The sequence below is a fragment of the Furipterus horrens genome, unplaced genomic scaffold (assembly GCF_987537825.1).
Source record: "Furipterus horrens unplaced genomic scaffold, mFurHor1.1.pri manual_scaffold_5, whole genome shotgun sequence".
In the NCBI taxonomy this organism is placed as follows: domain Eukaryota; kingdom Metazoa; phylum Chordata; class Mammalia; order Chiroptera; family Furipteridae; genus Furipterus; species Furipterus horrens.
Window position 1 is genome coordinate 86,036,620 of NW_028327175.1, and position 26,609 is coordinate 86,063,228.

Here is a 26,609-nt window from a genome sequence, read left to right on the forward strand (position 1 = left end):
TTTTTCATACAAGTACTTAAAAAGAAGTTTGCTGTATGGTAAAACATACCTTATTTATCCTGTAAATATACTGCATCAGTTGTGTCAAATTAACATTTAATTCACTTATTCTACTAAAGTCATAGTGTTAGTAGTAGTGTTATTAGTCTAAGATTGTAATTACTTCTGAGTTTCATCTTTTATTTGTAAGCTATTACAAAGAACTGTATTATCAAGTCAGACTCACATATTAGAGATATTGCGTAGGATACATGGAATCAGAAGGTACAGGTGACGCGAGAAGAGACCTGGGACTCTGATTCCACAGGTCCTTCCTTTCTGCATCAGTCATGCACTTTCGGGCCCAGAGTAGATGAAATCTCTAAATAGGAAGTGTAGTTATTGCCTCAGAGCAGAGCATTTAGAATTTGAAACTTTTCCATTCTGTGCCCCAAGCTCCTGTATCTTACATAATATTCTCCAGTGTGCCATGCCTTCGAAATCCTTCAGTGCTGAGTTTGTTTACTGTAAGCTTCCTTAACAAGGAGATGTCCTCCCAGGAGCATTCTTCAGATAAGGACTTTCCTTGTAACAAAAATCATTAGCCTGTTTACCAGGAGGACCAGTGTCAGCATATTAATGAGTAGATTAAACTCCATCACCTACTAGCACTTGAGTTTTCTCCTGGTAAAGGAAGTGATTGCGTTCCAGGACAATTGTTTTAATTATTCCCCTCTCTGATTTGTAATAGCCTTCCTTTGGCTTTTTTGTCCTTTTGTTTCTGTATCCCCCCAGTGTTTGGAAAATATTTTAAACTTAGAGAAAAATGATCATGCTAGAATATAGTACTAATGTGTTGTATCACATCTAGTTTGTCCCTTTACTGGTGATGACGCTGAGTTCCAATCACTTGGTTTAAATGTTGTCTGCCAGATTTCTCCATTTTAAAGGCACTTTTCTGTTTGCAATTATGAAGTAATATGTGAGGTGATAATTTTGAAACTGATGGCTTAATCAGTTCATTGTTTCTGTTTCTCTGCCAGGATTTTTAAATTTCTCTGATAAGGTTTTAATTCATTGAGATGGTTTTGTTTTTTTATGTTATTGAGGATGGTGTTAATAGCGATTTTTGCTTGTGGAGAGGAATAGTGTTTTTATTTCTTGGTTCTCCATATGCTGGGTAATTTTGTATTGTACTTTGGACATTATTCTGGGTCTGGTTATTTTTCTCCAGGGAGCAGTTATTTCAGCTGTTAATTTTTGTGGCTGGTTTTAACTTCAAACTAGGTAGTGAACAGACTGACAGCTGTCAGAGGGGAGGGGCTTGCAGGGCTGAGTGAGAAAGGTGAAAGGATTAAGCAAAAAAAAAAAAATAACCCCCAAACCCAAAACTAATTGATACAGTCAACAGTACGGTGATTCCAAGAGGAAAGGGGGTTTGGGGGAGGTAGAAGAGGGTGAAGAGGGTATGAATGGTGATGGAAGGAGGCTTGGGGTGGTGAACACATGATATAATATACAGGTGATGTATTATAGAATTGTATGCCTGAAACTTATATTATTTTATTAGCCATTGTCACCCCAATAAATTTAGTTTAAAAAAAAAAAGCATATTGTTTGGACTCCAGCCCTGAATTCAGATTTTTTGCCTTTTAGTCAGCTGCTTTGAATCTGTTCCTTACGTAAGGGGCTTAGGGATTCCTTGAATGGTTCTTTCCCTCTTGGGTTTCTCCTGCTCTCTCAGTGGATGAGGTTGTTGGCTTCACTCTTCAACAGGTTCTGCTACCAGTGCTTCTGAACTGTGGGGACTGCAGTTAGCCTTAGGCTATGTATGCTCTGAAGAGTTGGTGACTTACTGTATAGCTTTGCATCTTCTTCTTAAGCTAAGACTCCCAAAGTCTGCTTCCATTTTCTCTCCTTTTTCTGCAAGTGTGCTTTTCTTAGTGTGTCCAGGTTTTATGGTTGGTGGTTTTGGGTTTTCTTTGGGGGGGCGGGAGGGGTGCAGGGAGAATCTAATATCTATTAGTGTTTTAGTCTGTCATACCAGAAATGGAGGTACTCAGTGTTCTAAGTATCTAAGAAAGATGTTGAGCACCTCAAGGCACTATAAATTTAGGTTTTAGAGACTTGGAATAAATAAAAGAGGAAATATTGCCAGTGAAAGTGAAAAAGAACCAAGAGAGTATGCATCTGGGAAACCAAGTGAAAAGACTATTTCAAGATGAGATTGATGGACTGGGTGTTTTTGTTGATGTTGTTACCATTGTTTTAAAATCAGTAATATTATTTTCAAAGTGTAAACTCATTTATTAGATCATAATTATTGATAATTTTTTCAGGTTGTAGTTCCTCTGTGGTCTAGCCTACTTGACAGAACTGTGCTGTAAAACCATGTTCTTACTCATGTGATACTAAGTATGCCTTCTCTCCTTTTCCACCTTCCCTATCCTTTTTCTTATCTGTAAAAAGATAGTTAAATCCCAAAAGTCTGAAATTGTTTTCACAGTCATATTCTCTTCCTTAAGTCTGAAACCTAGAGTCCGCAAACAGTGGTCCAAGTATAGAAGAGACATAATGTTTATCTTTCTCATTTATGTTCCATATTCCTTGAACATTGTGGTGGTTCTTTTTTTTTTTTTCCTTTCATTTAGATTATTTTACTATTGATCTGACAAAGTATTTGTGCTATTTAAATGTTTTGTGGGGAAAAGCAAGACAATTTAACAGGATATGTTGCAACCATTTCTAAAAGTGTTTGCTAAATTGCCTTACAGCATAAAGATTTGAAATACAAGAAACTCAGATGATTCAAAAGTCTCACACATAATATGAATCACATCGAGGCAATCTGAGATTTTTTTTTAACACGTTTTTTTCTCTTTTATGGGATGTTTAAATACATTTATACACCTCTAATAAGCTTTCATTTTCAATTTTTGATTCTTTTGGATTTCGACAGTGGAGAGGCAGTGCCATATCTTCTGCATGGTTTTATGTAGTTTTTTAGTGTTTTACATAAGTTCCTGATTGGTGTGACTCAGTTGGTTGGGTATTGTTCCACAAACTGAAAGATTACTGCTTCAATTCTCTCTTAAGGCTCAAGCCTGGGTTGTGGGTTCAGTTCCCAAACACTCTCTTCACTCCTTTCAAATTCAAATGGCTTCCTGATTCATTTTTTCCTTCCATCTCCTTGTTTCTCTCCCATTCTCTCTTTCCATCAGCTCCACTTTCTTGCATCAACTTTACTTTTGTATTCTCCTTTTCTTAAAGGAAATTCCAGACAGTTGACAAGGCCTAGTAGAATGAACAGAATTCGGATATGTACAGAGAAATGTGAATGGTTATGACACAGGATGTGTTGAGCCTAGAATACTAAAGGAGAATTTTCACCAATGAAGGTGGAAAGTTGGCAGACATTAGATCAGAAAGGACATTGCAGGTCAACTGAAGGGATTTAGATGTACCCTGAGAGAGCAAGGTCACCAAAGGATTGTAAACAAAGGAGTCAATATTTTGTTTTAGAAAGGTCAATCTAATCTTCAAGTAAGATTAAATTAGTCCTCTTCTCTCTGTCTGGATGAGTATTTCTTCTTTATATCTTTGTTTGCTGGACTTCCATGCAGTTTGACTTTTCTGGAACTTCTGGTTGTTTCTAGTTTTGATGTAGTTGTATTCTTTCTTAGTTGTGGAGGGAGACGGAGTGTGTCTGTCTATGCTTCCATCTTGTGTGGTGGTTCTTTATGGCTACAGGATCTGCAGTAATGAATAAATACTATGACCTACGAATTCTCTTTTATAAATCTGCAGTTTATTACTTTTCTCTAATGCATTACAAAAACCAAGTAATAAATTTTTTGAAACCTTTAGGTAGCTTTAAAGATCCCTAATAAAAACTTTCAACTTAGGATAGTATTCTTACTAAGAAGGAGCTAAATAACCAACTTCTGTAGAAGAGTTTAGGCAGTGCAGGTGCCAGTGAGAATGGTTCTGTCTGCATGACTATTTAACTTTTCTTATTTCTACTTGCCCTATCACATTTTTTTCTCTTTTGTTTGTTTTGCTCTTATAGTAGTTGTTGGTAACATCTCTTCTGTTAGATACTTTATTAAATAGATAACATATCATAAGTAACTTTGTGGACTGAGCAATGTAAAAAAAAATTTATTGATATTATAGAGAGAGGAAGGGGAGGATAGAGGGAAAGAGAGAGAAAGAAACATCGATTTGTTGTTTGCACTTATTTATACATTCATTGGTAGATTCTTGTATGTGCCCTGACCAGGGATCAAATCTGCAACCGTGGCATAGCAGGACAATGTTCTAACCAACTGAGGGCAGAACGATGTAAAATTTAATGGCTACTGTACTAGATGAGATGAGAAAAATATCTGTTGGAGAGGATGTTGCTACATGTACAGGCAGTCTCATTCAGTGTTGAAGGGCATAAAAATTGGTATACCCTTTTTACACAGACATTTGGCAACATGTTAAAATTGACTGAGCCTTCTGTTAAGAATGTATTCTATAAAAAGTACTAATGCATAAGGATGGATGACAATATTTATAGAAACAATACTGAAAAATCGCACACTGCTAAACATCATCCTTTGAAAATTTGTTTAGAAATCACTAAATATAGATTATAAAATTAAATGTAAATAAAATGAAATAAGATGAGACTACATATTTTAATGAGTTATTTTTATTTTATATATTTAGTTAATGTTTTTACATACAGAGATGTATCACTTATAAGGTGCATATGGATTCATGTAGAGAATTTAAAGGATTTTAAAGCAACATGGATTAGAAAATTTCCTTAACAGAATATTGATTGTACAAACAAAAATGTTACAGAAAGAAAAAATTTATGTGTACAACATGGGGTGGTATGTGCATGCACACATGTGCGTGTTTGTAAGTAGTGCATTTTTATATTCTAAGAGTATTGAAAATCTTAATGTGTGTTGCTTTTTAATTTTTTACAGTAATTTTCTTTTATCCTCACCTGAGGACATACTTAATAATTTTTAGAAATATGGGAAGGGAGGGAGAAAGAGAGCAAGAGAAACAGCGATGTGAGAGAGAAACATCGATCAGTTGCCTCTCGCATGCACCCATACCAGGGCCGCACCCACAACCTAGGCATATGCCCTCACTTGGAATTGACCTTGTTACCCTTTGGTCCATGGAACCAACCAACCTAGCCACACCGTCCAGGACTACAATAATTTTTAATAATACTAATCTTTTTAATGTATATTGCTGGATGATTAGAATGTATTTGAATGTGAAAATGAGAGAAGACTTTGTATAGCAATTAGTCACAAACTTTTGCTTTCTGAATACTTTGAGAGGGGGAATAATATTGTTAATTCACAAAGTTAGCAAGAAAGTAGCTGCTAATAGCTTAAAAATTGAGTAAAGCTCTTTTAGTCCTTGACAGTTTAACATTTTCAGCTATGTGACTATAATTATGAACTGGGTTAATCGTTTGTAACAGTGTTTTTCTTTAGATGTTTGCTTACTTTTTTGTTAAGAACATATAAAATCTTTCCATCTAACACTGCAGCGCATAGACCAAAAGAGAAAAAAAACTGTATGATTTCACTCGTATGTGGAATCTAATGAACAAACTGAACTAACAGCAAAGTAGAGACACTCAGAGAGAGCAAGCTGACAGCTCTGAGGGCGGGGTTGGGAGGTGGAGGGATCTAGCAAAAAAAGAGGATTCATGTGGTGATTGAAGGGTGGGGTGGAGGTGGAAAAGGGCTTATAAGGGGAATAAATTGTAATGGAAAAAAATACAATTAAAAAACATGGAATGCGTATGAATTGGAAACTACAAAACTGGGTTCTAAGTCTTAGAATTCAGTTATAATTAAGGTTATGAGTTTTGTCCTTTGTAGGGTTTAGTTTCTTCATCCATAAAATGAAGATGGTTGAGTAGATTATCTTTTAAAAAGTTAGTTGCTCCCAGGTCCTATTCTTTAATTGCAATTATTTGGAATTCACTACCTTTGCTGCCTTGCTCTTTCAATCATGAGCAAAAATACAAAATAGTATTTTTGTTTTGGAATAGTTTAATTGGAATTTATTTTTATAAAGCAGTAGTTGACATGTTTATACATATTATTATAATAATAATACTTATATCACTTAAATACTAATTTACTATATCAGCAATTTCTTATTTATTTTATGCCTTTGATAGGATAAGGGCCTTTCTAGATGTTTACCTTTTAAACATCTAATCTTTGATGATGATGATGATGATGATGATGATGATGATGATGATAATGATGATGATTTTCTTTAGCTATGGTAATCTTCTTTGCCTTAATAAAGAGACAGATTTAGTTTGGTATTTAAAAAATGACATATAATGAAACTTGCTAAAATTCCTTCTAGGTCTGTGTTTCTTCATAAAGTCACCACAGACTGATAGTTTGTTCTTATTGATCCCAGAGGAAAAGTTGCTTGCTTCTTTTCAGGGCCAGTCCCTGTTAATGTGCTATGTCCCTTTCTTTTTCCTCCTTTATTACTTATGCCTTGTTTCACTTATAGCCTCAAACTCTGCCCCCATCTTGCTGTTTATCAGCTAATAAACTTCTAATTTACACCTTAATACCCATCATTGTCCTTTAATTGCCTCCCAGTTTCTCCCTTTCTCCATATTAGTATAGCATCTTCATCTTTACTAGCACAGCCACTGTTTATTCAACCTCCTCACCTCCCATTCCCTCAGCAACCTACTCAGTTTATCTATATGAGCATTGATCAGTTTCCTTGAATAAGATTGACACTGACTCTTGTATGCTGGTGTTCCCCTAAGTTCTTTATCTTCTCACTTGACATTCTCTAACATGGCTTCTTGCATGCTGGACACTTAATAATCTCTGTCCCTGTTAAAAAATCTTTGCTGTAAGATCTGCACTCTTATATTCAACTCCACTTAGGGTTTCTAGGTGCACACAAAACTCAGTGATTCACTGAGCTAAGTTAAAAAGTAGGGTTAAGATTGTGTGCTTCCTTATAAAGCCTTATGGTAAGCACTGAATTTTAACCTCAGCAGGGATGAGAATTGGGATCGGGAGATCTCTCAGAAACTCAGCTAGTTCTGTTGATGTGTGTCTTTGTTGCCCGTTTTCCTTCCATTTTGAGCTTCATCTCTTCCTCATCATCTCCCTGCCCTGCCCACCCTGCTCTCTCTCACTCACCTTCTCTTTGACTCTCCAAACAGCTTTCATTCCTTATGTATGTCATGTCCAGGGACCATACAGTGGCAGCCTCAGCTCAGAAATGTCATGACTTCTGCTCATGGGAAGAAACCACACTGACTCAAGTTCTGGGCCATCTTGGGTTAGATGTCCATCACTGATCTAAGTCTAGTCAGCTGTGGCATTGGGGTAAGAGGGGATGGGGTGATGTGTTGTAAGGTTAAAAAAAAGAGGTGGATGAACAAATACTACAAAAGATGTCAGTATCTGAATATAGATTCTAACACTTTGTACCTTACCATCCACACTCTAATCAGATGTTCTTCTGTTCTGAATTTTGGTTTTAACACTGTGATTAACCTAGTTTCCTAAGCTGGAAGTCTAGGACTCATTTTGAATTCCCTCCTCCTTTAGCTACTTTAGCTACTTTCTATTCCCACATCTTGTCCTTTACCAAGATCTGTTATTTTTATGTTCTAAATATGTAACCACTTCTTAGTTCAGGTCCTTATTCTTTCTCCCTTGGACTTCCTACCTCTGGCTTCACCCCACTTCAAATCCCATTCTGCATTGTAACCAGTAACCTTTCTAAAATGCAGATTTAATCAGGATTCGGTCCTGTATGACACACAACGTCTTTTGTGGTCAGTCCTCTAGCTACTTTTCTTCTTCAGTCTACCTGTCTAATGTTTTTTGTAGCACCTATACTGGAGTCCAAAAATATCAATCTATTTCATGCCTACACTTGCCTTTCATCAGGCTTTTTATATATAGCTCATCTCTCTCATCTAAACAAAGACTGACTTACTCATTACTTCAACACCTTTGCTTCAATTCTTGTTACTTGCTCTAGGAAACTTCCCTGACACCACCACTTTGACCCCAAACGAATTATTCACCACGTCTTCTATATAGCCCATTTACCTTCATATATTTCTATTCTCATATTGTATAAATCAGTTTCCATGGCATTCCTAGTACTTACAGAGACTTTCTTAAGAAAATAGGTTGTTTTAGTCAATTCTTTGTCCCCAAGATGTAGTAGCACGTCAAGTGTATAGTGAATGATGCTGCCTGGCTAGCTGAGTGACATTTAATGCAAAATTTCTTACTTTTTTTGGCATATGTAGAATATTGAGGTTTCTCTGAGTCTCAGTATATAAGTAGACTATTACTGAACTATAACTAAGAAGAGTATAACCAGAGTCGTTCTTGTTTGTTGTTGCTTTTAATGTTAAGTGTCAGAAATAGAAGAATGGGTAGGCTCTTCATTTCTCAGTCATGTTGACCAATTCTCTAAGGCCATTTAACTTCTAGTTTAGTTTTTAAAAAGGGACAACTTTTATTGCTTCTTAAGACAGAGCAAGGTGCCCCGATTGAATATCCTTTTGTACTCAGCTTGTGACATTTGAAATGATAAACAGTAAGTCAGTAGTGGCATTTTAAAAGATCATTATAGTATATACTGCTTCTCTCACACACATACAATAGTATTTAGAAACAGATCATCATGTTGGAATTTTAGTTTGCTTCCTGGCATGTGGATTCTACAGCTTTAAGCCAGGATTTTGAATAAGTCCTATAACCTTGAGCACTGTTGCATTTTTAATATGTAGGGGTCATGATTTTCACTGTAGCTGTGTCTGTATAAAGATGTTATATCAAATCTATGATGGCCTAAAAATGTTTTTATCTTTTAAATAAGACCAGTTGTGGCAAATAAAAGTGATATGCATCCTTGTTTTTGAACCTGCTTGCTTCTATTTGAAAATAAAGGAAAACTTACAGGTCCTTGTTGACAAAAGTGATGAAAATGCTATTATAATTTACTGAGTCATTATGCACACCTAATTTTAAAATAAAAAACTGATTTTGGAATTGCTTCAGTTCAGATAAGCCTACCTCAGAGGCTACTGAGTATGTAAACAGGATTTAGGGGTAGGCAGTAAGAAAGGGTCATCACATGAACTTTTGGTCAGAAATGTTCTTTATTTCTTTTTGTTTTATTTTGATTTGATTTTTTTTTTAAGTTTTGTAATTTTGCAAATTGAACTTAACAACCTTGGCAGAATGTCCCTACTTATGCAGTATCCAAAGCCCTTTTCAACTATTAATTCAAAAAATTTGGACAACCATTGCTCCTATCATAATGTCAGTATGAAATATGTAGTGACTGAGAAAAGAGGCAAATATTACAACATAGTTTGTTTGAAACACACAATGGGAGGCATAGAGTCCTAGAGATAAACAGCAATAAGAACAATAAATAACTGGTCTAGAAAATGGAATTTTCTTTTATTCAACTGAAATATCACCTGAATTTGGGTTGAACAGGGACACGTTATTTTTAAATATTTTACTCATTAACATGCCCATCTATTTTCCATTGTTAGATTTCTGTTGTAATGTAAACCAGGCATTCTTTTTTCCTATGTGTTAGAATAACTAATGTTAGTATTTTGCTACTCAGAGTACTAGTATTTTGTGACAAGAGAAACTCAATGGTTTTCTATTTTTTCTTAAATATGAAGAATTGTATTGTTTTCTCTACCTGCCACTAAATTATAAAAATGATTCTATAGTGAAAATATATATTTCACTTACATTCTCCCCTTTCTTCTGTATAATAACTAACTGAACCCTTTAAAAGGTATATTAAGGTAAGACGGTAAGGAGATAAATCTTCACTTTTTTAATTCTTAATTTTTGTCGAAACTTAGTCTATTAAGTAGAACACTTGAGTTTTGGTTGTAGTTAATAATTCTGTTTTTTGCAATCTAATAGCCCCCAGTTTATGAAGGATCATATGTCTTCTTAAGACCCATAAAATTTGCAACCTGAAAAAAAAATCACAAATGAAAAACAGACTAGACATTTCAAGAACAGCTATTATAAATTCCATATTATAAGTTCAGGTTAATTAAATAAATTTTAATTTAGAACCTACTATGTATGTAGACAAATAGATTTCTGCTGTCAGGGAATGTACTGTTCTGTGGGAAATAAGCATATGAGTCTGTCTGTGATATATGTTATACCAGTATTGTAATCAGTTTCAGGAACCTAGGGAAGGGATCAATTAATTTAATTGCTTGCAGATTTTAGGGGAGAACTTACAGAATGGGGGGGCACTGAGTTGACACTTGAAGAATAAATATGATTCTGCTTTGGAAAAGGCAGTCTAGGTAAATAGAGCACACCAAGAAAAAAGCATATACGTCTGAAAGTACTTAGTGTGACTTGGAAGGACTACTTAATATTCTTATTTCTTTTATATACTTAGCACATTGAAGTGTAATTTTTTTTTACATGTCTTTTTTGAGGATAGGGTGTTGTCTTTTTATCTCCAGTGCTTAGTGTACTGATTGGCATAAAACAGCCATTTAGCAAGTGTTTCTTCGTAAATTAATGTCATAGCTGGAACATGAAATGAATGGAGGACCAAATGGTTGAAGATAGTGACTAAAGGGTAAAAGAGATACAATTTAAAGACTTTTGGGAAATGTGGATGATCAAGGGTTTTTGGGTAATCATGTATTTTCTAGAAAGATAAATTTAAAGGAGAGTGGAGGCCTGATTAGAGGGAAAAGAGATTGGAGGGCAGATAACTAATTAGGAAGGAATGACTTAATTTTTTCACACACTAAGTAGACATTATTAAGCCTATCTTATGGAATATACCATGTAATTCATTGTTCCTACTCCTGCAAAAACATTATACTATCAGAGAAAGGAGCTGGTATGCACAATTTCAAAAACAGGCTAAGTTATGATAGGTGCTTTGAAATTTTAAGAGTAAGAGTTGCTTCTAACTAATAATCAGAGGTTTCCTGGAAAAGGGACAGTTTAATAAAAAAAAAAATGTTACTGATATACGAAAGTGATATGATTTCCTCGATAGTCTTTAATTGAATCCCAGTTAGATAGCAAGGATGCTGTTTTATGTAACAGCTTCATATTCCAGACTTACGTGTTATTTATAGTACTAGGAAGCTCATCCTCAGATTTAGAGCACTGCTAATAAACAATTTAATAATTTTAAATTTTCTGCTACAGCATACGTATACAGGGGTTGGCAAAAGGAGGTTTACAGTTGTTCACATGGAAATAATACAATAATAATAACACGAGAGTAAACTATGTTTTGTGTACTCACAGCAGTAAACCTACTTTTTTTGCCCATCCCATATTATCTGTAATCTGTCTTCACAGTAGCTCTTAAAGTCTCCTGTTCAGCCTCATGTGGAAATTGGGGATTTATAGATTAATTGCTTTGCCCAAAGTTACTCTGCTAGAGCATGGCAAGTCCAGGATTCTGTACAAATCTGTCTGAATCAGTAGCTCATGCTCTTAACACTACTAACCTGACCTCTTACTTTTAGTATTAAGTACACAATATTATCAAAAATAATTAGGTATTATAAAGAAATGTGCTTTTGCATTATAATTTTAATGATCACCATTAATCGAAAAGTGAAAATACTAATAAAATGATTTGTCATCATTGCCTCTTGGTGGCAAAATTAGATTTGTTTAAAATTTGACACAGTTAGTGGAGTTGGGCCTTCCTAAAGGTGTGGAGTAGCTGGTTATCCATAAGAACTTTATGTGTGCATTCAACATTTAGAAGTAATATCTGGAAGCTAAAACATAATGAATTCCCTAGGCACCATGAATTAGTAACAATGATTAGGTTTCTAAATATTCTTTGCTAAATTTAGCATAATATTTAAACAAATTTGAATATACCACAATTCTAGTATTAATTGATTTAGGCTCTTTTTTAAATTTAAGTAAGAAACAAGTATAGATTTTATTATTAGATGTGCCCTTTAGAAAGGTTACTGGAAACTTGAGGTTCTAGAGAAAATACTGTATTTGAAAGAAATTCGAACTTGCAATAACAAATAGTTTGACTTTCTTGAGATTTTGAAAGGTTATCCTTCATTTTCACAGTTAAAAACCATTCTTTTTTAACACATTCCTAAATCCCTTGTAGCGCATCCCTGGATCTTAGTCATAATTCCAATATTATAGGGAAAGACTGCCTCAGTCACCTAATATAATTTTCCTAAGGGCATTTGATGAATTTTCTAGGTAATTCACTGAAGGGGAAATAATGTTCTATGGGCTTATGTAATTGTTTATTAAGTTTGAGGTTTTGAGCAGTTTTTTTTTGTGTTTGTTTTCTTTAACTTTTGGGTAAGGAAACTAAACTTGCAAATATGTAGATAAAAAAATTTAGGAGTAAAAAAGTAAACATAACATTCATATAAAGCTGTAATTTTGGCCTCTTTATTAGGTATGCTGAATGATAAAAAATAACTATAAAAATAACTTCTCTAATTATTATTCTTAACATATTGAGAAGACAAAATTAGTTTTAAGTATTTTATTTACTCTTTATATAATCATAAAATTATGCACCCTTAAACAAATGTTTAGATTCCATTTCAAAAATAGTAAACTTTTCGCTCCAAGTCCAGGTATTTTGTTAGAAGAAAATCTCTAAAATGAAAAAAATCTGTCTCTGACTTATTCCTTAGAGTTGAGTGCTCTAAGTAGAATCTTCAGGCTGATGTAATTGTTGCATCTCATTTTCTCTGCTTGCCCCTTGAACATTCAGAAGTGGGAAATTTCATGTTCCAAGAACAGTTTAGCTATTTTTATTTGGCATTAAAAATGGGATCATGTTTAATCACTCAAGTTAAACAAACTATTTTGTTTCGTTTTCTAAAAGGTATTTCTACTGTGAGAAGAAGGACAATATAATGCCAAGAAGGTTTTGCAGCTTCATTTGACTAAATTATTTGATAATGTTTATACTTAGTTAATATCTACTTTTAAATGTAATGCAAATCTTTTTAGCTTTTGTTTCAGCTTTTTCTCACTGAAATAATTATTTTCACATGAGTAATTTTCATATCTTGATGAAAATAATTTATAGTTAAAAGATGCATTTCAGTTTAGTTTTTAGAATATGAAGATTCAACTTTAAACATGAAAGTCAACTTGGACCTAAAGTGAGACAGTACTATTTGTAGACATTTAGTAATTCTTTAACTGGCTGCCAGCAAAACCTGACACTAATAAAATTTCCTAATAGTAAACCTACTTTGTTTTATATATTACTCTTTTGTTTAAGAACCTAAATATACTTTCTACTATGTACCAGATGGGGTCTCCTCGTGGGTATTAAAATCTGTTTCATCAGTTGGTTCCTCTCATCCTGATCAACTTAATCTCTCATCCTCATTTCTACCTACACACTACAATCTACTTTATATTCCCCACACATAACTTTGTGCATTCCTGTTTTTAAGTTTTTCTAGCTTTCTCTGATAACAACATGGCATTCACCATCAGCTCACGCATACTCTTACAAAGCCAGAAAAAATGATTGTCAAAACATTTAGCAACCTCTTACACAATGTGGGTTTTTCTTTGGAGGGGAGGACAGCGATAGATGCATGAGGAGTCATATCTGGTGACAAATATCATATCAGTGGGAGGGTTGTGCAAATTGAGAAAGGACCCCAGTATTTGGGGTATCTATTTATTTTCCCATTATTGAGAACTACAGCACTAAATAACCCTGCTTGTTTTATCTTCACACATTAACAGTCTACTGTATTGTATCCTTCTTTGTGTTATGTGAGGTCATTTGTATGTTATAAACTACTCTTTTTGGTTTTGTCTTTTTATACACTGACTGGTGGTCTGCACTGTAAAAGGTTCTTTGCTAACATTTTTCATATATTAAAATCTATAAGTAGATCTCTGAAGAGATTATAAAACAGTGCTATTAAATATTGCTAATCAAAGTGAAGAAAAATTTCTAAATTTCTGTCAGTTATGAGTTTTTTAGTTTCTTCTTATTTTTTTTAATCTTCACCCGAGGACGGATTCCTGACCTCCTTCCTCCCCATTCATGGATTCTGCTTGAATTCAGTTACTGCCTGAGCTCTACTTCCTGTCTCCCACCAGCCTCCCTGGACTCCTGAGCTCCGCCCCTGTCTCCCTGCCACACCCTGTCTGTGGAAAAATTGTGTTCCACCAAACCTGTCTCTGGTTCCAGAAAGGTTGGAGACCATTTCCCAGGGATATGTCCATTGATTTTAGAGAGAAAAAAGGGGGTGGAGAGAGAGAGAAACATCAATGTTTCCTCCCAACCAGGGATTGAACCCACAGCCTTTTGGTGTACAGGACTGTGGTCCATCCAGCTGAGCCACCCAGCCAGGGCAGTTGTTTTTCTTTCCTTATCTACCATTTAGTAATAATGCTTGAGACTGTTATTGCATTCCAGGTTTAAGAATTTGAATTTTAAATACAATTGACTCTTGAACAACATGGGGGTCAGGGCCTCCATCTCTTGACACAGTTGAAAGTCCAGGTGTAACTTATAACTGTCCCAAAAACTTAACTACAGCTGTTGCTCTGGAATGGTTTTAGGATCCCGCCTCCCCACCCCACCCTGGATACCAGAATCTGTGAATGCTTAAGTTTGATATATAAAATGGGACAGAGCAATGCATACAGTTGTGTCACTGCATCTGTGGACTCCACCCTGCAGATTGATTTTGATACATGGTTGGTTGAATCTGTGGATGCAGAACCCTGGGATATGAAGGGCTAACTATACAGGGGAGACCCATAAAAACCTGAGTTATCTCATGGAAAGTGGGATTACCCTGCTAGGTGAGTGTTTAGGAACCTATGTATATCAGCGTACCAGCTGGCATTTTTGTGAGAGGCTGCGTTCGGCTTCAGTGAATTTTTTTTGAAGATTCTTTCAGTGTGTTTGCCCATTTCATGTTGGGTGATTTATGAGCATATCTGCCCATACTATGCTGAGTGTTCAGCAGTTTTTGACCAAAAACAGCACGACCCCACCCCCCCATTACCTGATCTCACTCCAGCTGACTTTTTTATTTCCCTGGATGAAAAAAGTCCTCAAAGAAAAACATTTTGCTGATGTGGAAGAGGTGAAATAAAAACGGCGGAACCACTAAAAGGCATCAAAATCCATGAGTCCAAAAACTGTTTTTTTTGGGGGGGGGTTGCATTTCATTGGGTGTATTGAATCAAATGGAGAGTGCTTTGAAGATGACTGAAGTTTAAACATGTAAGAATAAATACACAACTTTTTATAAATAAATTTAGGGATCTTTTGGGTCCCCCCTCGTATATTTTTTGAAACGAAAATGCTTATAGGTGGACCCATGTACTTCAAACTAATGTTGTTCAAGGGTCAACTGTAATGAATTTTTTGAAGTAGAATTAGCAATATGTTAATACATTTAAGATGTAGAAGGGTATAATTATAAAAGCAAAGAATAAAGCTACTAATGTCAGTTCCTGAAAATTTTAAGAAATTGGGTTGATACTGTTTATATACCACTGAATATTCAATATTACTGTTCTTAGCATAGTACTCTTTTATTAATTATAGAAAAAAATTGAATCTCTATAGTCTTTTACTCCATGTAAATAGCATAGATGAAGTATTACTTAAGATAGACATTGCCTTCAATACCATTTTGAAAAGTTATGCTGAAACTATTCAATACAGAGAAATCCTGAATGGAGGTCCAGTCCATCATCATTTGTCTGTGTTGCATGTATTTAGTTAGTCATGCTATTTTAGTTAGTATTGTAGGATTCAAAAAACAAAACCTTTACCTGGTATTATTTAGTCCTGTACTTTGCCAGAAAAGTTCATATACTTTTATCATTTTGTCTCGGAGCTATTCTTGAGATGAAAACACTTTATTTCAGCTCAGCAAAAGTAGGTTAGGTCTGTACTGTGTTTACCACATATTCTGCTGGTTTATAGAAATATAGAAATTAATATGATGTTTTCATTGAGAAACTTAGAGTATGATGAGAGTATGATGAATGAGATGGACCTGTGAACAGAGCATTTCAATATAGTGTATAAAATGCTGATAGATGTATTTTTGGAGGATGGCCAATTAGTACATCTTTGAGGATTCATGGAAGGCTTCTTGTAGAATGAAGCTGACTTGTAAAAGGTGAATATAACTGCACAAGTTGTAGAATGGAAGACTTAAATTTATATTGCTTTATTGTTTTTGTTTTAGAAAAGTTGTAAAAGAAGCACTTGTGGAATTAAATACAAAAAAATTTTAGATTATTTTACTAGCTTCACTACATTAAGTTCTGTATTAGGTAAGATAGTGATTTAGATTCATATCTCAACATGGACAAGATTAAAGATTTTTTTAACTTAGATAATTAAAAATAATAAACTTGAAATGAAAGACATAGTTATTAAATGTACTCTCCATAGTTCCTGAACAGGGGCAGCGTTTACTGGTAGGTATAGCTTATACTATACCCTATATTGAGATAACTGAGATATTCAATTTAATAACTTGTAATACTTAACAAGTAAAACAACTTCAGTATCCATTCTTTCAACAAGTATTTCTGAGCATTTATAAAATGCAATGAACTTTTCTAGGCACTTGAAATACACCTGTGAAACAAAAATTGACAAAGTATTCTCATCTTTTGTAATTATTTTTTGGAGGGGTTGGGGAAGACAACATAAATAACTGTTTAGTATGTTAATAGATCATGTGCCATGGAAAATTAGAGCAGAGTAGGAAGGATTAGGAGTGATGATATGAACTAGTCAGTTTAATAACAGTGCAGAAGACAGTATTGGGCTACAGATCCGAGACTTTGGGGAGTTAACTTGTATGTGATACTTTAAAGTCATGAGACTAGATGAAATCACTAAGGTAATATAATGATGTTGAAGAGTACCAAGGATAGAATCCTGGTCTACTCTTACGCTAGAAAAACAGAGTAAGAACTAGCAAAGGAGGCTAAGGAAGAAAAACCAAGAGTATGGATCCTGAAAGACATACAGAGAAAGTATATCAAAGAGAAAAAAGGAATTAACTTGTTGAAAGGTGATGATAGCCCAAGGAATTATCTCCTGGAAGGAACACCCCTTGTAGTACAGGCTTTAGATGGGACCTGTTCATTAGATTTAGCAACATGGAAATTGTTAGTGACTTTTACAAGAATGTCATTGATTGGAGTAATTGGAACAGGAGCCTGCTTGAAGTGTTGTATTAAATGTGGTGAGGGCGTGGAAGTCATTCCAGCAAGGAGAATGAGTCAGTTCGAGGGCTGCTGGCAGGTCAGCAGCGAGCGGCGCAAAGACCTCTCCTTTTATTGAGTTTTACAAGTATAGAAATCAATAGGGAGGGTAAGGAATGAGCTTACAGGCACATTCCAATATTGATTACAATATACAATTACTTACTTGGGATTACAACAAAAGGAGGTTAATATATAAATTATAAAGAATGATTCCTATCAAAAACAAAAAACAGGAATTCAATCATCTATTCTTTTAAGACTATGGGAACAGATACACTGTTCCTTAAACATTAACAGAAAGCACGCAAGGTTAAGCACTACCAGCACTACCTGTGCTCAGCTTTGTTTGGTTTCTTTGTCAACATCAGGGAAGATGGAGTACTAAGCAAGATTCCTTTTATGTCACAGGATTTCTTGAAACCCTGAGGCCTGATCAGTGAAAGACTGTTGGCGCTAGCGAGTCCGACTCGCCAGCTCGGGTCATAGAACACCTGGACCGAGAGACATGAGAACATGCCTCAGTTTAGGAACCTTGATTTCCAGCATCATTGAAGTGGGTTTAAGAAAAAATAAAGAGCATTTGGTGATAGGTGGAATTGACAAGTTATAATTAGAGTGACCATATGACCACATTTTCCTGCAATTCTCCTGGTATTCACAACTTGAGTCCCAGAGTAATTTTTAGTAGTCCCTCATTTCATTCTCACATGGGTTCTCATCTGAGTAACAAGTTACATGGTCGTTGTCTTTATCTTTTTATCACACCCAAATTTGACCAATTGTATTCCTTCAAAGGTAGCTTATGTGACTTTTTGAGAGATCCTTATTAGTCCTTCCATTTTTGTCATAACAAAGTATTGCAGGGCTTACACTTTTCCTCCCTCAGATCTATAATCAGCCTTCGTTAACTTCCCTAAGTTCTCTCTCATTTTAGTGGTATTTAGCAAGCAAGAATTGAAATTCTGATAAATTTTGATTGAGGGGGGAAGGGAGTAAGAAAAGTAGATGGCCAGTTAGAGAAGGGCATTTCACAAATAAAATTTTTTTAAAGCAGACAGTTTACCAAAAATACTGAGGTAGGAGAATAGAAAATTTATTCAGGGGATTCTGTGTAAAACTGAATGGATGGCATGTGAGAACCCCTAGAAGTTTATTACAATAGTAGAGCAAAGAGATGCATTGAGGCTATGTAATGAAAGTGTTTGATTTCATTCTTTAGGACAGTGACATGTAATAGGCCTTGGAATTACTGGTCTTGGAGGCAGAAAAACTAGTTAGGCTGTTATAATCCACACAATCCATAATGAAGTCCTGAGCCTTTGTGTAGGATAATGGTAATACAGAGGAGGTGACCAAATTCAACAGACACTATAGCAGAGAAAGCAAAAGAGGTGTGGGAACACAGCATGACAAAGCAGCCTGCAGTGTCAGGTGTCTGAACTGTCTGATCTGAGCAGCGGAGGCTGGATGGAGATGCCATTAATTGCAATAGAGAGTACAGAAATAGGTGAAGGAGGAAGACCCAGATTTTTTTTTTTTTTAATTCCTTGGTAATATGATGACAGAATATAACCTATTGAAGTTCCATCTGGTAGAAGTATACTTAAGAAACAGTAAAACAATATTTAGAAAATAAGGTTTTTATTGTCACTGAAGGAAACCATAATGAGATTCCCATCTGTGGAAAAGCATGAAGATTTGGATGTCAATAGCTCTCTAAGTTATTTCAGATTCTTAATTTCAGAGAATTGCATTTCTTGCCTCATTTTTAAATAGACAAAAAAAATAAAAAACCCACCTCCCAAGAATCTAGGCTTTTCCTGGATTCTTTGTATTGGGAATTAACCCCTCATAATCTGAATATTATTTTTGAGTTTTAATCACATTTTGGAAAATACAACAGGTTTTATATTTTATTAAGTTAAAAGCCCAACCTTAATGAGAGACTCTTAGAATTTAAAATGTCTACATGGTTACTGCCTCCAAGTTACTTCTTGTCTTAATACAGTGTTCTTCCCCATAGCCCGATGTGAAATAGTTTGGTTGCAAACATACTTTCCCCACTCAAGCAGAGATAACACTGCTATGATATAGTTATGGGTCTCTGGACAGTAGGCTTCCCTTATCCACAGTTTCTCTTTCTGTGGCTCCTGTTACATGTAGTCAATTGCAGTCTGAAGACATTAAGTGGAAAATTCCAGAAATAAGTAATTCATAAGTTTTAAGTTGTGCACCATTATGAGTAGCATGGTGAAATCCCACATTGTCCTGTTGTGTCCCACCCATGACGTGAATCATCTCTTTGTCCAGTGTATCTATAATGTATATGCTACCTGCCTGTTAGTCACTTAAAGCCATCTGGATTATCAGATCCATTGTCATGGTTCACTGTGCTTGTGTTGAAATAACCCTTATTTTACTTAACAATGACCCCAAGTGCAAGAATAGTGATACTGGCAATTTGGATATGCCAAAGAGAAGTCATAAAGTGCTTCCTTTAAGGGAAAAGGTGAGTAAAGTACAGTAAGGTATTTTGAGAAAGAGAGAGAGAGAGAGAGAGAGAGAGAGAGAGACCATATTTACATAAGTTTTATTACAGTATATTGTTATAATTGTTCTCTGTTATTGTTATACACTAATTGTTGTTAATCTCTTACTGTGCCTTATTTATATAAAGTTTAACTTTGTCGTAGGTATGTGTATATATAGGAAAAACACACTTTTTTTATGATTCGGTACTATCCATGGTTTTAGGCATTCACAGATCATTCATTTGAAATATATCTTCATTGGATAAGGGGGACTGCTCTGTTTGTTCAACAAACAAAAGCCTCTGGAGAAAAGAAAAACAAGGAGAAAAACTGAAGTGGGGTTTACGTAATTCCAATTAAATATGTATATGCTCTTTTGAATACAAGCAAAGCATTAGAATCTGGCAGTGTAGAATAAGGGAACTGGAGTGTTCTGACGGATCTGGTTATTTGTGGATGACTACTTTAAATGTAGGAAATTTGAACAATGTTATTTTAATGTGATTAGGAAGAAATTAAAAATATTTGTAATTTATCATCACTACTGACAACAGGATGTGTCTCAGAAAGCAAAATGTAAGGATTCTTGTCCTAGCCCTCTTGTAGTACTTTGAATGAGTCTTTTAAAAACCTTGGGTTATCATTTCCCCTTCCAAAACTGAATGGGTCAGGGGTTTTTAAGATTACCCTAAAGCTCACTACAAGGATTCACAGAACAAAAAAAAAAAAAAGTTTTATACTAACAGTAAGAGTTTATTACTGTTCAGGAACAGAAATTAAAATCAGCAAAAGGAAAAGGCACATGGGGAGGTCCAGAAAGAAGCCAGGCATAAGCTTGTAGGTATCCTCTCCCACTTGCAAGGTGTTGCCAATCCGGGGAAGCACACTTGAACCTTGGTTTCCAGGGTTTTTATTGGGAGCCAGTCATATAGGAGTGAATCACCTGCATGACTGACCTCAACTACTCATTCTCCAGCCTCCCAGAAAAAAGAAGTGGTCACCTTAAATTACACTGTAAACATAAACTATGATTAAATTAGAGCCCTCCAGCCTAAGGGCTCAGAGCTCATTTCCCAGGAGCTGGCCAAGGACCAGTCCTGAAAATAGGCCTTTTCAGGTATGTTCAGAGTTTGAGCAGCACAGGCCAGATGAGTTAACTCTTTCTTCTGCACAAGTGTGGAATTATATGATATGGAAATTCCTTACAATGCTAATGATTTGTGCGTGTATTAGTAGCATATATATTGTAAAGAATTTAGTGCTTTTGTTTGTCTTTAAGATGGCTTGGATATTTCTGTTTGAAAGGTTAAATTTAGAAGACAAATTAATACTGATGCTAGAAAATAAAAACTGGATTGAATGTGTAAAAATGAAAGAGTGTGTCTTACCAAGTTAACACAGATCCCTGCTTACTAATGAATAAGCTCCCAAATTGAAAGATTAAGACTTTTCAGACCTGTGTCATTTTAAGGAAATCTAAGGAAACTACCCAGCTAAGCCCAGTTTCAGAAACTAAGTTCAGTTAAGATTTGATTAACAATTACTGGTATTTTTAATTTCCTTTGCACTGGAAATAAATTTAAACAGTTTTAAATGAAAAACCTTTGCACCATTTTTTAAAATAGAGTAAATGTTCGTTTTACTTTTCTAATTTAGTATGAGTCTCTTACACTCATTTTAAAGTTGTTTTGTGCAGTATTCCATACTTAGTGCTTGTTAAATAATTCTTGTACCTTCATCTTCCCATTATTTATCCTTGATCCATTGTTTTCCAATTGAGAATGGTATTATTTGTGTTTTTACTATGTCTCTCTTTTATGGCCACTTAATATGCTTGAGTCATATTTAAAATTTCTTTGATTTAAAAATGTTCAAAAACTTTTTTTATAAACTAAAGTATATCTAGGTGATTTTTCCCCCTCCAAGTCCATAATTTATAACTTTGGAATAAAATTTGCAAATTACCATATAGAATAGTGCATTATGTTCTGCATTTGAAATTACAGAATATTTGAAATGGTTATATTCAACCTGAAGTAGAGTAAAACCTTTCTAAAATTTAAGAAATACTTTATCTGGAAAGAAAAGCATTGGAATTTTGTATAAAAGAAAGCATAATGTTCCTATCTGGTTAGTCATTTTACTTAGAATTAGCCCCATACACTAGAAATGGCACAGTGTAAAATTACCGTATAAACACTGAACTCTTTTCTTTCATTTCTAATTGATATTTTCTTAACTGTGTTTAAGTGTGGTGCAGGAGGGGACCAACTGACTTTTTAACACTGAGTACATATAAAATGTCCTTGGGATAGGTACATAGCTGTTATCTTAAAATATTTATTGCTGGGTCTAGAAATGGATCTTAGTTTTCCAACTGGCATGAAATTCTTTCTCAGAAAGAGCGAAGTATTATTTTTCAGTTTGCACTGCCTGGCTTATTAGCTAATGTGGTTTCCTAGTCATTCACAATACAGTATCTATGGTTCAGTGAGTTCTTAAGTAGTGTTTTGCCTTTTCCTATTATAAATAAAAACTATAATAATATATAATACTTTAGAACAGTAAGTGCTCTACTTTGTAACACTCTAGTGGTCTTCCTGGCTGTTTTTTCCAGTATTTGTTCTCTGCAGTTTGCTTCTCTGTAGCAAAAGCCCACATTGGCAATTAAAATTTTTTTGGCAAATCTGAGCTTGACTTTTTTATTGAGAAGAGACTCTACTGACCTCTTTAAATTTTCTCTTTTCTCACTTAGAAATAGGCATTTAAAATTTTTTAACTCTAGTCCAATTTTGTTCAACAAATGTGACGTACTAGGCACTAATAGTCAAAACTAAATAAGGTGACATTCTTACCATTGAAGAACTTATATTCTACGCTCTTCATTCCATTTTTCTGTCAAGAAAGTGGAAGACAAAGGTTAATAAAAGCATAAATTGTTTCCTGATTGTTTGGGGGCCATTTTCTTTTGATTGGATGGTGTATTGCCTAACCTTGTTCAAGCTTCCTTCTTTCTAATACATTTGAAGGGGAACTGTTTCCAGTAAGTAGTTAGCCAGAAAGCTAGAATTGTTAAAACTCTTTAGTGTTCAAGCCTCTAAATATTATTTGTCTTTCAGAGTTCTGTTCTTTACCTAAATTGGGGCTTTTTGGAGTTTTATCCACAAAGCCTGCAGTCTTACTTGCTTTTCAAAGCTCTTGTTGGAAACCTTCATTTATAATGAAAAGAGTATATGTATTGTTAGGTAAGGTACTACAGGCACAAATCCAGGAAATTACCCACCATGATTTTCTTTGAAAATTATGAATTATTTAAGATCTTAAAAAAATCATTTCCCAAGTATCTTCTATCATTTAAATTGCCAATCTAGTAAACCCTAGTGAATTTTACAATGGTAAACATAATCAGTTTGAAGGGTAATAAATGTATTCTTAAAATATGGGTAATTTAATTTTTGTGTTTAAATTATAACCTATTGTTAAAACTGTTAAATTCAGTCCAAGAATAATGAAAAGAGCTCTTTTAAAACTTCTTTTAAAAATATGTTAGACATTCTGTATTAGAATGTATAAATTCTAGAATTTAGAGCATTTAAAAGATGATTTGTAAGTCCTGGCAGTTTAGCATGAACTTCCTCAAAAGACTCCACAGCAGACTCAGAAGGATTCACAAAAGTTATGGGTTAAATTTTCTCTAATCTTCTGAGGGGAATACTGATATTTGAGGTATCTATTCATTTGTGATAACACATCAAAAAGCATCTTCTTCTGAAAGGCAATACATGATCTCTTCTGAATAAAAGTATAGGGAGGGAGGAATAAATAGTATACTATTTATTGCAGTTTTTTTTAAATTTATTTATTTATTTTGGTTTTTCAATTACAGTTGTCCCATTTTTCCCCCTTTTCTCCCCCCTACCCAGCCCACCCCTTCTCCCACAATCATATCCCTCCCTGTTGTCCATGTCCATGAGTCATTTATACACGTTTCCTTGACTAGACCCTTCCCTTACTTATCCCCCTTCTCTCCCTCCCCCCTCCCTCCTAATAACTGTTATTCTACTCCTTATTCTTCTTAGTTCATTTGTTTGTGTTGTTCCTTAGTTTCCTGTATTAGGTGACATCATATGGTATTTTTCTTTCTTTGCCTGGCTTATTTCACTAAGCATAATTCTCTCTAGTTCCATCCATGTTGTCGCAAATGGCAGGAGTTCTTTCTTTCTGCTACATAGTATTCCATTGTGTAAATGTACCACAGTTTTTTGATCCGCTCATCTACAGGTGGGCACTTATTGCAGTTTTTGCATTCTCTAAAGAACTATTTGAGTCTTGAGTTCCTCAATATCTACTCTGATGGCACTAATGGCACAACATTCCTATCAACATAGTTTTGCTTCTTAAATACCATTTTAAAATTTTATTAAGAACTATATTTTAGTAAGTAATGTTCCCTTTTAATTACAAATGGTTATATTTAAAACTAAGGCATTAAAGAAATTGGCCCTAAAATACTGAAGTATGAGTGTTGTGATAAGGAAAGTTTAAGCCACCTAAGTGCATCTAAATTTCACTTTGATAGTTTTAAAATAAATATTTAATTTTAGGCATTATTTATAGCACATGGTACTAGTTCAAATAGTATGGTATAATGAGTTATTTTATAATGTGAAGATTGGTAGGAAAATAGAAAATAATTTCCTAATGCTGCTGTAACACATTACCACAAATTTAGTATTTTAAAACAACAGATTTATTATCTCAGCAGTTCTAGAGATCAAAAATCTTAAAATCAAGTTGTTGGCAGGTCTGTATTTCTTCTAGAGACTTGGGGGAGTATCAGTTTCTTGCCTTTTTTTCAGCTTTTAGAGGCCACTGCATTGCTTGACTCATGGGCGCTTGCTCTATCTTCAGAACCAACATACATTTTCATTATCTATCTATCCATCTATCTGTCTCTACATTGATGCACATTAATATAACCTGAAAATTTTTAATATAGAAAATTTTCATTTTTTATGATCTTAAAAGTCATCCATCATTCCCTTAGTGGAATGCATTTCAAACTAAAATTCTCTTCAACATGAAAAGGATATATGATGATATTATAACCATGTAAACATGGTCAGTAATTTTACTTATTTCTTTTCTCTGCTATTTGTGTGTGTTTTTTTTTTAACTTTCTAAAGTAAATTCTGAATTAAGTCCTAGAATAATAGAAATGTATTTTATGGCTTTGATTTTTTTTCAGTTAAGAATTAAAATTAGGTATTTCTCAAGAAATCGACATTTCCCTATAAATTGATGAAATTGCCAATGTCCTATGTCATTAAAATAAGTAAAAATTTAAGATTAAGAGTTCTTAACACTTTGAATTATGTTAATCTTATTTTTATTAAAGAAATGTTTTTATCTTGGAGATATTGTGGCACATTGAATTTTCTGACTTTTATAGAATCTGAACACTGTATAGTTGTTTTAGGGAGATTAACTTTTAAATTCACTTTCCTATGGCTGTTTTTCATATCATGATCATTTCTTACTGTAATAGGAGTTACTCTTTTCTAAAAGTTAAGAATTTATTTAATACTATATTTCTTAAAAGCAAAACATAGGAATTTAACTCAGTAATAATGACAGTTTAAAATTTGATTTATAACTAAAATTATTTTGTGTGTTTTCTTTTACAGGAATTGAAACCTGATATAGTAACAAAATCTGCTCTTGGTGATGATATCAATTTTGAAAGAATCTGCAAAAAGGTATATCTACAATGGATTTTATTTTTTTAGGAAAAGTTTCTTATTTATATTTTTGACTGTTTCCTTTGTAAGAAGACTTATCAAGAAGCCAGGTGTTATAAGTATATAATTAATTTTCTCCATTGAACCCCACTATTGCCACCAAAAAAAAATTTATGGTAATTTATGACTTTTGCTTTGCTGTGTTGTCACACATTCCAGGTTGTTAAAGGTCTATTGAACTAACTTAATATGATATTTGTGTGTTAGATAACAGTTTGTCAATCTTATTCAAATAAGGAATCATTACTTTTATTCTTTCCAAATCATTTCCATGAATATTTCTCTTAACCCTTGTGAACCATTATATTTAACCCCCTTTTTACAAATGAGAAAAATTGAAAGATTGAAGTGAGGTGATTAAGGCTATACCACTGTTATGTGGCAATTAGGACCTTTACCCAGATCATCTGCTTCTTCCTTACTATTTGCCTTTTTATATTTCCACCCACTTTGCTAATGCCTGCATAAGAGAGTTACACCTCAGAACAAATTTTGCGTTGATTGATTTTTCTATATATATATATTTTTTGTTTTCCCTTTCATTGACATTTGCTCCACTCCTATTATTTCCTTCTTGCATTTCTGTTTACTTTGCACTTTTTTTAGTTTCTTTTTTTTAAATAATTTGTTTACTTGTTTTTTATTTATTTTTAGAGAGAGGGGAAAGGAGAAAGAGAGGGAGAGAAACATCACTGTGTGGTTGGTTGCCTCTCACTCACTCCCCAAGCTGGGGACCTGACATGCAATCTAGTCATGTGCCCTGACTGGGAATTTTTTTAGTTTCTTAAAGTGGAAGCTTAAATTACTCATTTTAGACCTCTTTTTCTAATGTAAGCATTTAATGCTTAAATTTCCCTCTAAGAACTGCTTTAGCCACATCCCATATATTGGCCATTATGTTTCATTTTATTTGCGTTCCAGATGTTTTGAATTTTCCT

At 34.3% G+C, this 26,609-nt stretch overlaps 1 protein-coding gene across 5 annotated transcripts in view; it reads left to right on the plus strand.

The window, feature by feature from the left end:
• SRFBP1 (serum response factor binding protein 1) overlaps window positions 1-26,609 on the plus strand; it is a 61,435-nt gene that overhangs the window by 16,359 nt on the left and 18,467 nt on the right. For all 5 annotated transcript variants that reach the window (XM_090279050.1, XM_090279055.1, XM_090279051.1 and 2 more), the window contains one exon: window positions 25,558-25,629. In XM_090279050.1, the coding sequence (XP_090135176.1) occupies window positions 25,558-25,629 (72 nt within the window). The remainder of the gene's footprint in view (window positions 1-25,557; window positions 25,630-26,609) is intronic.